The 14,532-nt window shown below is 33.4% G+C and overlaps 1 protein-coding gene across 3 annotated transcripts in view; it reads left to right on the top strand.

Moving 5' to 3' along the window:
- CHD1 (chromodomain helicase DNA binding protein 1) overlaps positions 1-14,532 on the top strand; it is a 69,437-nt gene that overhangs the window by 35,047 nt on the left and 19,858 nt on the right. For 2 of the 3 annotated variants that reach the window (XM_077772761.1, XM_077772759.1), the window contains exons 14-22: positions 290-478; positions 2,288-2,450; positions 3,550-3,702; positions 6,239-6,310; positions 6,759-6,908; positions 10,085-10,233; positions 10,623-10,719; positions 10,823-10,918; positions 12,895-13,071. In XM_077772761.1, coding sequence (XP_077628887.1) covers positions 290-478; positions 2,288-2,450; positions 3,550-3,702; positions 6,239-6,310; positions 6,759-6,908; positions 10,085-10,233; positions 10,623-10,719; positions 10,823-10,918; positions 12,895-13,071 — 1,246 coding nt within the window. The remainder of the gene's footprint in view (positions 1-289; positions 479-2,287; positions 2,451-3,549; positions 3,703-6,238; positions 6,311-6,758; positions 6,909-10,084; positions 10,234-10,622; positions 10,720-10,822; positions 10,919-12,894; positions 13,072-14,532) is intronic. The other variant, XM_077772760.1, reaches the window with a different exon arrangement.

Genomic DNA, 14,532 nt, shown 5'->3' with positions numbered 1-14,532 from the left:
TCAGATCTTTAAAATTATATTCTTTGAGAAATATTTTAGTGATAATTCTGTATTTGAAAATACTTTAATATGTTTAACTCCAGGAGAATCATAATGTTATAAAATCTATTTTTCACCTTTACATAGATACAAGATGGATTTCTTGGGAAGGATAGTTCTTAGAAGTGACTATTGTTAGCTAATCTTTTTTCCTGAAAACCTATATTTTGCTTATAGATGACTACCCTGAAAAGTCTCGTATGCAGTATGACTCTTTTCAGTGCTTCTTCCGTTTTCTTAAATTTTTAAGGTTTTCTTCCTGGGAAGATTTTGAAGAAGAACATGGAAAAGGCAGAGAATATGGTTATGCAAGCCTCCACAAGGAGCTTGAGCCGTTTCTGTTACGCAGAGTTAAAAAAGATGTGGAAAAATCTCTTCCTGCCAAGGTTGAACAGATTTTAAGAATGGAAATGAGTGCTTTACAGAAACAGTATTACAAGTAAGTCATAAACAGAGTGCATGTTCTAGACCTTTTTTTTTTTTTAATTTTTTTTAAATGTTTTATTTCTGAAAGAGAGGGACAGCGTGAGCAGGGTCAGAGAGAGAGGGAGATACAGAATCTGAAACAGGCTCTAGGCTCTGAGCTAGCTGTCAGCACAGAGCCCGATGCGGGGCTCAAACCCACGAACCGTGAGATCATGACCTGAGCCGAAGTCAGATGCTTAACCAGCTGAGCCACCCAGGTGCCCCTCTGGACCTTTAATTCTAACTAAGCCCACCATCCTTATGGAGGTGCCCTCTCTCCCCCAAGTAGGGTCTTAGAGCAATAACAATTATTGAATATTAGAATAGGTTTATTTCATGGCACATTGAAGCAAAGAGAGATTGAATTACATGTCCAAGATAATGGGTAACCTAAGATTAATCCATCATAAATTGCATTTGTCTACTTTGTAATGCTCTTGTAACATATAGAGAATATCTCCTAAGTATTAGTTAATATTGGTTACTTAAGTGTTAGTAATAGTAAGGCATTATTATATAATTATGATAGTTGCAGAATTGACAGAAGTAGAGGACAGAAAAAGAAACTTAAAGTTTTAGGACACACCGCCTTTCTCCCCCATGTTGAAGAATATTAATCACACTTTAGATAAATTATACATGTCAGATCTATATGTAATGTTTCAAAGAATCAAAAAGAGTATATTTATCAAAAAAATCCTGATATCTGTTTAAACATTTAATTGTATAAAGTGCTTGGCTACATGTGTTTGGATTATTATTTATTTTATGGTAAAATCTATAAGCATCATACTACATTACAAAAATTCATTGCATGAATTTTAGGTTTGTATTATGGAAAATCTCAAACATATACAAAAAGTGGATGACATAATAAACTCCCAACACTCAACTTTGTTTTCAGCTCATATAGCCAATCTTATTTTATCTCTAGACATTCCCACGTCCTATTATTTTTGAGGCAAATCAGAGATAAAATTGTTTTAAGTCCCTTCAAAGATTAACCTTATAAAAATAAAGAAAATAAAAGGTGGTAGAAGACAAAGTACATCATAGTGAGAGGAAATGTTATATAGTTATATAAATAGTTTGAAGTAATAAAATCAACCCATAACTTTTCTCTAAGTTATTATTGTGTCACTGTAATTTAGAGAAAGCGGTGTGGTTAAACCAGGTATGCTCATGAGGTTTCTTATAGGTCTACTTATTGGTTGCCTAATATGCTAAGATTTGTAGGAAGGTTAATATAGATAATAGGTAACCATTAAAAAAATTTTTTTTAATGTTTATTTTTGAGAGAGAGGGACAGTGTGAGAGATGGGGAGGGGGAGAGGCAGAGAGAGAGGGAAACACAGGATGTGAAGCAGGCTTTAGGCTCTGAGCTGTCAGCCCGGAGACCGATGGGAGCCCGATGTGGGTTTGAACTCCCAAACCGTGAGATCACAACGTGAGCTGAAGTTAGACGCTTAATCGACTGAGCCACCCTGGTGCCTCGATAGTTAAACATTTTTTAAGTAACTTTGGGGCAAAAAGGAATAATATACTCTACTTACTATGTTACATTAAGCCTTTATATTGATCAGATAACAAGTTATGTGTTCTCATTAGTCTTATGAACAAAGTTCATGAGTCTGTCAATGAGGTTTGGACCAAAGTATATCCAGTTGTGAACTTTATAGTGGTGCAATTTTGCTTTGGTTTTTTTTTTTTTTAAATGGTTTTAGAATTCATCCTGGTAACTGTTCAGCTATCATTTTCATGGTATTTTTTTTTCTTTAAACAGATGGATATTAACTAGGAATTACAAAGCCCTCAGCAAAGGTTCCAAGGGCAGTACCTCAGGCTTTTTGAACATTATGATGGAGCTAAAGAAATGTTGTAACCATTGCTACCTCATTAAACCACCAGATAATAATGAATTCTATAATAAACAGGAGGCCTTACAAGTAAGGATTTTAAAATATTTTACTTTTTAGTAAAGCAAAATTCTAGAAATGTTTATTTCAGTTATAACTGAAAATAACATGATGCTTTAATATATTGGTTAGAAGTTCTCTTTGGTATATTAAATAATGGTGTTAATTATTTTCTTTGTCTTTATTTAAAAAGCCTTTAAAATTATAAGTTATCCAGTTATTTTGATTTTTTTTTCTAAAAATGGATTTGTATGGACTACTAAGATTTATCCAGCAGAAATCCCCTAGTGTATTCTTAAATGACAAAAATTCACATTGTGATGGTGAATTTGTGATATGGCAAATGAGAAGTTTTTTTTTAATATATTTTTTTAATGTTTATTTTTGAGCAAGAAAGACAGTGCGTAAGTGGGAGAGGGGCAGAGAGAGAGAGAGAGAGAGACCGAGAGAGAGAGAGAGACTGAGAATCCAAAGCAAGTTCTAGGCTCTGAGCTCTCAGCACAGAACCCGACACAGTGCTCGAACCCACTTACCACAAGATCATGACTGGCTGAAGCTGAAGTTGGGTACTTAACCAATTGAGCCACCCAGGCGCCCCAAATGATAGTTTTAAGAAAGGCATCTTGACCTCAGAGTTTATCCTTCCTGTCAGTTCTGGAAGACAAATGAGAAATGTGAATAAGGCCACAGCTGCCATCCAGCTACCATAGTGCTTTAAAAGTGCTAGGTTCAGTGGCTGATACATATAAATTAAAATCTGTTTTCTTATTCTTTTAAAACCTTTAGTTGCTTCGTTGTTGCTGCTTTCAGTGTATTGTTTATCAGCTGACATTTTTGGAGAAGTAGTGCAACAACTAACAAATAGAGTGAAACTCAAGCTCCCCCCGAAACAAAACAAAAACCTAGGTGCTAAATGGCAAGGAAAATGTAGCTTAAATTATAGATAAAAATGATCCTAGAAAAGGCTCTAGAAAATTTTGAAAACTGAAATAAACTGTTTTCCAACATTATAAAAATACAGTAGATCAATTTTCAATAATTAAAGAAGCTGAAGTATAAAGTGGGGCATTTGTTTCATTTGATTGATTCTTTTCAAATGCTCTAACCATTGTAATTTATTGTTTCCTAGCACTTAATCCGTAGTAGCGGAAAATTGATTCTCCTTGACAAACTGTTAATTCGCCTAAGAGAACGAGGCAATAGAGTTCTTATATTTTCCCAAATGGTGCGGATGTTAGATATACTCGCAGAATATTTGAAATACCGTCAGTTCCCCTTTCAAGTAAGCATTTCATTTTTTCCTTTTTGTTGACTTAAATTTCATCAGATTATTGAGCATGTTCTACAAAATTACCTGTGAAATTATTTTGTAAACGAAGTACAGATTTTTAAATAAACTGAATTTTCAAGATACTTTTCAAGATAATATGTCTATTTTTAACATTTCTATTTGTCATTATTCCCTTTTTTCTTCTTGACCTTATATTTAGCAGCAAAGTAATTTTTCTTTTCTCCAATTTTATTTTAATTCTTTATTTCTCTTCTTTATTTTGAGGAAGGGGGAGAGCGTAGTCTTCGTGAGTGTTACCAGGACTGTTGCAGATTCTGAAGAATAATGTTCTCATAATTATTCTAATGCATAGTTTGCTGGATATAACTTCTAGATGACTCTAGGGAAGCTATTAAAGACCAAAGTGAGCTCATATTCAATCTGAATATTTAGTATTTATTTTGAAATCTATTCAATGTAATTAAAGCTAGTATGAGTGTTTAATGTTAGAGTCAGGTGCTAGTTTCAGTACTTACTAATAATTTAATCCTTTCTTGAACAGTGGCTAGAACATAGTGAATATTCATATAGCTAATAAATGATGAATATTAGTACAGGCAATAAACTATAAGTAGAATTATAATGATGAACCTCAACAGATAAAATCCCTGCTCTATTGGAGCTTACAACCTGATATGGAATTTAGATATTAAGCAGGTCAGTACAAATAAATATAATTGGTAATGTCTGCTTTGAAGGACAGGTCTTTGGTGATATGAACATGATTGAGAAATATATGGTCATTTAGGCTAGGGAAAAAGTATAGAAAAAGTACCATTGTTTGACTTTCTTAACAGCTTTATTGAGATATAATTTCCATTCCATGCAATTCATCCCTTTAAAGTATACAATTCAGTGATTTTTAATATATTTACAGAGTTGAGTAGCCATCAACACAATATATTTTAGAATGTTTTCATGACCTCAAAAAGAAACTGTACACTATAGCTATCGCTCTGTCCTCATTCCACCTCTTTGTCCTTACCCCTGCCCTGTGTTGGTTTGTTTTTAGAAAAATTGCTGTGTGTACATGGTCAAAGAAAACCTATAGTAAAAGAAGTGCTTGTAACCAGTCCTCTGCCCTAATCCCTTCTCATTCTAGGATTACTTCCCAGAGAAAATTATTTTTAACATTCTTTTGCTTTAGATCATGCCTTAATAAATGATATACCACTGGATTTTCTTTTTTTGTTCCGTTTTGTTTTTTTTAAGTTTATTTCTTTATTTTGAAAGAGTGAGCAGGGGCGGGTCAGAGAGAAGGAGAGAATCCTAGATAGGCTCCATGCTGTCAGTGCAGAGCCAGATAATGGGGCTCAAACTCACTAATCATGAGATCATGACCTAAACTGAAATCAAGGGTTGGATGCTTAACCTGCTGAGCCACCCTCTGTGGTGCCCTGATATACCACTGTTCTTAAGAAGTTTTTACTAATTGTAAATTTTAGTGAAAAAGAAACAAATAGCACTATTTAAAGGTTTTTTTAAAAAATCTTTAGTTATTTTGAGAGAGTGTGTGTGAGCTGGAGAGTGGCAGAGAGAGGGAGAGAGAGTCTTAAGCAGGCTCCACCTTCAGGGTGGAGCCCAAAGAGGGGATGGGGGCGGCTCGATCTCAACTGCAAGATTACTACCTGAGCCCCCAGGTACCCTAAAACTTCTTTTTAATTTTGTACATCAGCTAAAGTTTAGTAAACATTCAATATATGTCAGATACTGTGCTAAGTGTTCTACTGTGTTCTTTAACTGAATCCTCTGAATTTTGTGAAGGAAGTACTACTGTTATGTTCTTTACCTGAGAAAGAAACTGACAAGGTGGAAAAGTCAGATCGCTTGCCCAGACACCCGTGGATACTGGACACTCAAATGCGGGCTTTTTGACTAGAACCCATTGTGCCTCAAATCATTGACTTTCAGACTTCAATCAGGGGCTTTGCTAGGCCTCTTTCTCAGTCTCTGATTCAGTAGATATGAGATAGGAGCTCAAAAATATGCATGTCTGAGTTCTTAGGTGACAGCATGTTGGTAGAGTAACCACACTGGACTTGATCAATGTTTTTAAAACTGTGGGATGTAACCTATTAATTGATCTGGGAATCAGTTTAATGAGTTGTACCAGCATTTTGAAAAACTGAAGTAGATTTTAATATATGAGGGCATATCATGGTACATTGTGTCATGTAACTTGCTTTGGATGTACAGCTGTGTATTCATTCACGTGTAAAATGTATTTCTTACAGTGAGACTCAGGCATGATGATAACCAGTGCTATTATTTGCTGTTCTTATCTGGGAAAATAGTCCTACCAGTTAAGAGCACAGACTCTAGAGACAGAATGCTTGGGCATTGTTTTCTTGCCTAATAAGTACCTTTTACTCTTATAGTCTTAATGAAAGTAATGCTGCATTTTCATACTTAATTTCAAAATTGATTTTAATAACTTTTAAAATATCTGATTCTGTTATGTGGAGTATTTTAATGTCTTTTATTCTAGAGATTAGATGGATCAATAAAAGGAGAGCTGAGAAAGCAAGCTCTAGATCATTTTAATGCTGAAGGATCAGAGGTATGAATGTTTTAAAATTATAAATAATTTTAGTCATTGTTTTAGTCATATTTGTTTTTTTAAAAAGTCTTATTGTTAACTAGTTTTGCTTTCTAAGTGAGGTTTTAAAATCACTATTTTGTGTTAAGTCTGAAGAATTTTACTCTTCCTTATCAATACTGCTTCAGCATAGAACCATTAATTTGTTTCAAAATAAATTGTCCCACTTTCATTTAAAATTCTTTTTAGATTTGGTGTTCATTTTTTCCATGTATATTTGTATTTTGGAATCCTGTTGATTGGTTTTGCTAGAGGTTTTTGTATTTTATTAGTATTTTTTAGAACAATCTCAGTTTTATTGGTAAAATACTTTTAAGTTCAAAACATCATTTGTAAAAATCTTTTACTGATTATTCATAGTCACGGTTCACAAGAATTTAAAATTGAGCCTGTTTATAATTTCTTACAGGATTTCTGCTTTTTGCTTTCCACGAGAGCTGGAGGTCTAGGAATTAATTTAGCCTCTGCTGACACTGTTGTTATATTTGATTCTGATTGGAATCCACAAAATGATCTTCAGGCACAGGCTAGAGCTCATCGAATTGGGCAGAAGAAACAGGTATTTTTTTATTTCATTTATTTTACTTTTAGAATCTTTTTTATGTTTAGTGTTTGGAAGTGATTTTGATTTATTTTCCTAGAAAGATCATTGGAACACAGTCATGTTGCTCTACCCCTCATTTACCAAAATCACCGGTAAGGTGTGACACACTTGAGCTAACTATGCCAGAATAGGATCATGCACTCTCTTTTAGTCAGAGTGTTTACAGCTGTAGAGTACAGTGGTTTTCATTCAGCACATAAACCTTAAAATGTCTTTCTTTACTTAATTTTAACTGTTGAAAGAGATTTTTATATTACTACCTTTTTGTTAGACTGTATTTGATCCATTTACCTAAAATTCTTTAAGCAAAAAAGGCATTCTCATTTTGTAGTTTTTGTATAGCTCTCTGGCACAGTAATAGGCCTTGAGAAAACCATCTGTCATCATTCTGATGTGTTTTGTTTTCTTGTATTTTAATTCATTTACCTCTATCTAGGGCAGTTCTTCTCAAACTTCTCTAGTGCAAAAGATATGAACAAACAAGTAGCACAGAAAGACCTATTGGCACATTTATATTACCTTTAAAAAATGTCATATAATCTATTGAAAAATGTGTCCATAATTTTATACTAAAAAAATATTTTACCCAAATAATTCTCATAAAACTATTTCATTGAGAATGTACCATACTTCTTCCTGTAATTTTTTATATGCTGGAACAACATTGTGCACCCTTAAGTGAAAGATTGTATGTAGAGTAGAGGTTCTTAACCTCAGACCCAGTGACCCCTATTTACAGCTGCTGTTTTTATGAGCCCCTTTTCCTTGAATTGGATACATGAATTTGAAAAGTAGTTTTAATACCCTAACAACAATTTAGGTTAAAAAAAATTGTTTTTTAAAATATGTATTTTAATATAGATGACTACACTCGGATATAAAGAATAAATTCAGACTTGGGAAAATAAGAGCAGGACTAATTATCCATAGGAGGTTCAAAGGAAGGAAAGCACAGGGGTGTGTTAGTGGATGAGAGAATAGAAATTAGTAATAGATTAGATGATAACATTTATTTGCACATTATAAAGAGAGAGAAAGTGGTAGTAGGGATAATAACGTGCCAATATAAATTACAGATTGTCAGAGAGGAGGTGGTGAGAAAATAAGATAGTCTCACAAGTGAGCTGGGCCTAATGTAGATGTGAATACTCAAAATAGACCTCTTTTAGGAATGAGATGGGGAATAGTGATTAATTGCACTAAATAGCAGATACCTCCTATATTGAAATCCTTGACACATGGCTGAACTTGCATTCTGTTTATACTACTCAGAGAACTACATAAAAACTATTTAAAGACCACCACATTTTCTTTTTTTTTTTTTTTTTTAATGTTTTATTTATTTCTGAGAGAGAGTGAGCAGGGGAGGGTCAGAGAGAGGGAGACACAGAATCTGAAGCAGGCTTTAGGCTCTGAGCTGTCAGCACAGAGCCTGACAAGGGGCTCGAACCCACAAACTGTGAGATCATGACCTGAGCCGAAGTTGGGACACTCAACCAATTGAGCCACCCGGGCGCCCCCAAGCCACCACATTTTCAAATAGTGATAGAAATAGAGGGTATTAGAAGAACCAATTAGACAAGATACTATAGAAAGACAAGATACTATAGAAAGTTGTGTGGTAGACCTCTGGGAAGAATATCTGAATGAAATGGCAAAATAATGGTAACATGTATTTCTAACCATTATGTTAAAAAACTTTGTAAAAAACAAATGTGATATAAGTATGAATGTTTTAAGTATAATTTAATACATTAATTATTGTACATTTAATTATTTAATATATTATTTAGTACATTTAAAATTAAATGAATATGTAAATACATTTTTATGAATGATTGTTGACATAAATGTTTTTTATTATTTCATTATTGATGTACTATAGTAAGATTCCTATGCTTTTGAACCTGCTGTTTTTTGTTTGTTTTTCTTTAAATTCCAGTTAATGTACAATGTGCTATTAGTTTCAGGTATACAATATTGTGTGATTCAGCACTTCCATACAACACCCAGTGTTCATCACAAGTGCACTACTTAATCCCCATCACCTATTTAAACCATCCCCTTAACCCTCTGGTAACCATCAGTTCTCTGTAGTTAAGAGTCTGTTTCTTGGTTTCTCTCTCTCTTTTTCCCTCCCCAGTGATCATTTGTTTTGTTTTGTTAATTCCACATATGAGTGAAATCATCTATATGTACCTCCTGTTTCTTTACTAGTATTTAGTTCTAAAGCTGACCCAAGGTGTTGCATGCATGAACTACAAAATGAGTATAGATGAGCAATACAGATAAGCTTTATTCCTGACACTAATACTGTACACATATGGAGATGATAACTTTCACAGAGATCCAAATAAAACAATATCCAGTTATTTACTGATTTAGGCAGTAGTTGCAGTGCTGAAAAACTATAGTGTATATTATAACTTCATTAAAACTCTTGTTTACCTTAAAATAGAGGTTGAATTGAGACTCAGGATAATTTTTAAAAGTTTTGAAAAATCATTTGGAGGACTTCAAAAACTCAAGATAGTTTTTCTTTGTGTCTCAGTGCCCAGTTTAATGCAGAACGTCTAGTGTCCCAGGTCCCTATGTTCTTAAGTACTCGTAAACCCACCTTATTACAAAAGCTATATAAATGTTCCCATAAAATTTCAAAATGTCCCTTTAGTGGTGCCATTTGGTATAGAACTGCTGACCTTGAGAAATAGGGCAAAATTACTGCACATTGATTTTTGCCTATTTTGGAAGTCTTTGTTTTATGGCAGGACTTTATCATTAACCTTGGAAATGGTTCATAGAATTTTGAATTATGAAGAATATGAAACAAGGGAACAGATAAAAGTTATAAATTTACCACTTTTTTCCCTTTTTTTTTCTCAAAGATAAAAATTACTGTTATCCCTTTAAAAAAAATCTAATCAAAATGTAGGAATACACAACCATAAAATACTCTAATTGAAGAAATTTAGCTCTTATATATTTTGCTACGTATTTTTTAATTTTTATTTTGACCAGTGAAAATTTCATGTAAGATAAGCTTCACTTCAGGGACAATATTTGGGTATTTTGCATTAGCACAGTGAATCCTTTTTACTCCATTGTATGTTTCATACTGTGTATCTTTACAGGTGAATATTTACCGTCTAGTTACAAAGGGATCCGTTGAAGAGGATATTCTTGAAAGGGCCAAAAAGAAGATGGTTTTAGATCATCTTGTGATTCAGAGAATGGACACAACTGGGAAGACAGTACTACATACAGGTTCTGCTCCCTCAAGGTAGTTACCTTAATATATTTTTAAAAAGTCATTTTATAATCATACTGTGCTCATTTTTCTGAAGTGTTGCATACTATAAGCAGATCTTTGAAGTACTATATTTATATTGTAATTTTTTAGTTTTTTAGAACACTGGAGTAATTTCTAGTCAAAGACACGTACTCGTTACTGGTTTCACCACTCTAGTTTTGTAAGTCTTGGGGAAAAATTCCTTTAATTTCCAGGTTCAAGTTACATTACTTATCAAAATGAGTAAACAAAAAATATTTCAGCTATCTAACTCTGTCATATAACTTCCACGAAGTTGACTGTGTTAATAATAAAAGTGTAATGCAAATGTTAAATTGTTAACTGTTATAATTAAGCATTTTTATTTTTCTTGATTTTAGTTCTACTCCTTTCAATAAAGAAGAATTATCAGCCATTTTAAAGTTTGGTGCTGAGGAACTTTTTAAGGAACCTGAAGGAGAAGAACAAGAGCCCCAGGTTAAAAAAAAAAAAATGGCATTTCTTTAAACAATAAGTATAAGGTATATTTACTTTAAACTGCGTTAAACTATACCTAATAAAGATTTCTTTCTAATTACAGGAAATGGATATAGATGAAATCTTGAAGAGGGCTGAAACTCATGAAAATGAACCAGGCCCTTTAACTGTAGGAGATGAATTGCTTTCCCAGTTCAAGGTAGATTTTCTTTGTTTTTATTTTTTCTTTGTAATTATCTCAATTGAGAGGGAGTGATTATTTTTTGTCATTATGTGTTTTATTAAAATCTCTTTAAGCACAGTTGGCAGGATCATTTCTTAACAGTTTTGCTTTAAAATGTACTGCAGTATAAGAAAACTTTTCTCCCTTATTTTGAGAAACCAGTAGCAACTTGATGTGGAAGGGACCAAATCATTTCTGAATAGTTACATTTAGTGGAATGAGGAGGGCTGTTATTTCCTAATTAGCAAAAAAAGTGCTTGGCAAATAGCATGTCTTCAAATATTTGGGCAAATGAGAGAATGTGATAGGATATCTAAATTTAGATTTCTGTGACTGAAGGCTTTTAGCTAATGTTATGACATTAAGTTTAAGCATTATCACAACTAAGAAAATTCAAGTTAATCAGTCCAAGTTAGCAATGAGTTCCTCTTAGTAACTTATTAATACTGGTTTGGTGAGGGCTAACAACATTGCATTGAGTCCTAAAGCAACAAAAGTCAACCAGCCTCACAGAGTAAGTTGTATGCCACATTAGTGTGAAGAAGCAATTCCTCTATAACCTTTTCCACAACCAAAAGGTTTTTAAACTAAAGTTTTTTGTGTGGTTTTGTTTTTTTTTTTTTTATTTCATGTGTGTTTATTTTTGGGAAAGAGTGAGAGGGAGACAGAATCCAAAGCAGGGTCCAAGCTCTGAGCCTTCAGCCCAGAATCTGATGCAGGGCTCGAACATGGGCTTTGAGATCATGACCTGAGCCAAAGTCAGACAGTTTACCAACTGAGCCACCCAGGCACCCCCACAAACTGGAAGTCTTAAGGAGCAGTTCAGTTTATGTCATCTGTTCATTCACCAGTTATTTTTTGAGCACCTGCTGTGTGCCATGCACCAGGCACATAGCAGTGAATAAAAACTTTTGTAATTATAGTGAATCACTCAGGCTGCAGTGTGGAGGATCTACTATATATAATGGAACAAGAATTAAAAGCAGAGAGATAAGTTAAAGACTATTCTTTAATCTTGAGGAGAAATAAAGGTTTCTGAAACAAGTACTCAGTGTCCTGGATACGGTCTTGTGAACTCTACGTTAAGTTATACTATTTGGTTTTAATTTGACTAACTGGCAGTCTGAAAATATGTCACTGGTAAGCTAACTAAAGTAAATACAGATTATTTTTACACCAGTGAGTTTTCTTTTTTACACTAATAGACTGCTGGCTTTAGAGCTTTCATTACACTGAAATAATAGACATGAGAGAATAAACACTATTTCTGCAGTGTCATTCCTTACTCAGGGTAAACATAGGTTCTTTCATCTAGTTTCTGTAAGTTTTAATGTGTCACTGTTGGCACATTGTTGGCTTTCTGTGTACCAGAGTCTTCATAGTTCCTTAAATGTATTATCTCATCTAATCGTCACAAAAGTTAGTGAGCTCTTTCTATCCCCTTTTTTTTAGAGATGAAGAAACTAGGAACCTAAGTAAGTTTATCTATGGACTCAGAGCTCTTTGTGTTTTGTCAGTTCTTTGTACTGTTTATTATGATCATAAAAGTAAGCATATTGGATTGTCTACCACACTTTGTAATTAATGGACTGGTGTGATATTTTCTGCAGAAAATGAATAGCATGTTACTATACATTATTTTGTTACTGTTCTGTTAACTAATTTTGTTGAGCAGCAGGACAAAAGAGAATCATTCCTGGAGGAGATTTCTTAGAAGTGTTTTGGTTTGATCTACTTTGATCTAATAAAGAAATCATAAATAATAAAGGACTAATAAAGAACTTAGTTTAGCAGGCAGTTTTGGTTTAATCCATAGTCACATTCATTATCCTGAGGATTTTTAAGTGTTATTGTCTTGTTCTGGCATGTCACTTCCTCTAAAATGCAAAATATAATTTAAGGATGAATTCTTCTTTAATGCTTATTGTCCTTTTAAAATTCTGGAATTTTAGGTTGCTAACTTTTCAAATATGGATGAGGATGACATTGAGTTGGAACCAGAAAGAAATTCAAAGAATTGGGAAGAAATAATTCCTGAAGATCAAAGAAGACGATTAGAAGAGGAAGAAAGACAAAAGGAACTTGAAGAAATTTATATGCTCCCAAGAATGAGAAACTGTGCAAAACAGGTGACATTTTAATTTAAAATATATATCTGTTGATGTAAGAATATTCATACTTGGGCTAATCTGGTTTTGTTTATAAGGCATACTGGTCCATCTTTTTCTTCTTTTGTGTCTTCATTTGATTTGATAATTTTTGCCTTATAAAATGAGTTGGAAAATGTTCTTTTCTGGTTCTCTATATAAACAAGCGTTTGTATAGAATTGGTATTCTTCGTTAAATGGCGTTGTTTGTCAGGAAAACCATCTAGACTTGGAGTTTTCTTCATTAAAATTTTTAACTCTAATTTCTTTTATAAATAAAGAATTATTCAGAATATTTCTTGAGTGAGTGAGTTTGGTAGTTTGTTTCTTTCAGAAAATTGTCCATTTTATCTAAGTTGTTGAATTTATAGGCATAAATTTAGTCCTCTCCCAAAGAATCATCCTAGTTTCATTGATTTTTCTGTTTTAAATTCATTGATTTCTGCTTTTTCTTATTTCTTCCATTTTGCTTTGCTTTAATTTGCCCTTTAAGTGTCTTCAGATATATGCTTACTACAGTCGAATCAAGTCCTTCCTTACTAGCTTTTAATACTACAAGTTTCCCACTAAGAACTGCCTTTTCTGAATCCTGTAAATTTTTGATACCTGTTGTGTTTTGATTTTCATTCATTTGAGAATATTTTCTAATTTGCCTTATGACTTCCTCTTCGGTGTTTTTTCTGTTGGTTTTTTTGTTCTTTTTTTATTGGTGTAAAGGGTGTTGTTTAATTTCCAAGTATTTGGGAGATATTCTCAGTATCTTTCTTTGTTAATGACTGCGTGTTGAATTCTGTCATCATCATAGAGCATACCTTGTGTGATTTGAATTTTTAAAAACTTACAGATTTTTATTTTATGACTCAAATGAAGACTATAGGAGATTTTTAAATAATGGTAACAGTGCTTTGCCAGGCTGTATCAGATCCTGTAGCAAAAGAAATAAAGTTTAATACTGGATTTTTTTTTTTTTTTTTGCATCAACTTTTGTCTTTTTGAATATTGTGTTACAAGATTATTTGTGTGGATTACTGAATCTTTTGGTGCTTCCTTAAATTTTGAGTCTGAGGCAGTTGGAGAAATTGTCTAGTCATTGTTCTGCTGCTATCCTTTCCTCAGGGGTAGAGTTTCTTGTTTTCTTTTTGTTTTCCTGCGACTATATTAGGTCTTCTGTGCCCTCAGTGTAGTATATAATTGCTTCCTTTCTCCAGGCCATCTTCAGGAAGAAAAGGTTTTTTTCTGATCTCCTGTGCTCTGGTTCCAGTCTTACTCCTGAGCACCTGTTGGGAATTATGTGGAGGAGTGCCTGAGAATGGGTACAAATTCTGTTCTCCATGTCTTTGCTTTCCGGGAATCCTGTGCTCTCATGGTTATCCAAATGGAGCATTTAGCAAATTTTAGCTAACTTCCCTTCCTGTTTATATATTATTTGGTGTTTACCACTCA

Source organism: Crocuta crocuta, unplaced genomic scaffold (assembly GCF_008692635.1).
Source record: "Crocuta crocuta isolate KB4526 unplaced genomic scaffold, BGI_CrCroc_1.0 scaffold309, whole genome shotgun sequence".
Classification (NCBI taxonomy): Eukaryota; Metazoa; Chordata; class Mammalia; order Carnivora; family Hyaenidae; genus Crocuta; species Crocuta crocuta.
Note: the sequence above shows the minus strand (reverse complement) of the source record. Positions and strands in the feature narration are given on the sequence as shown.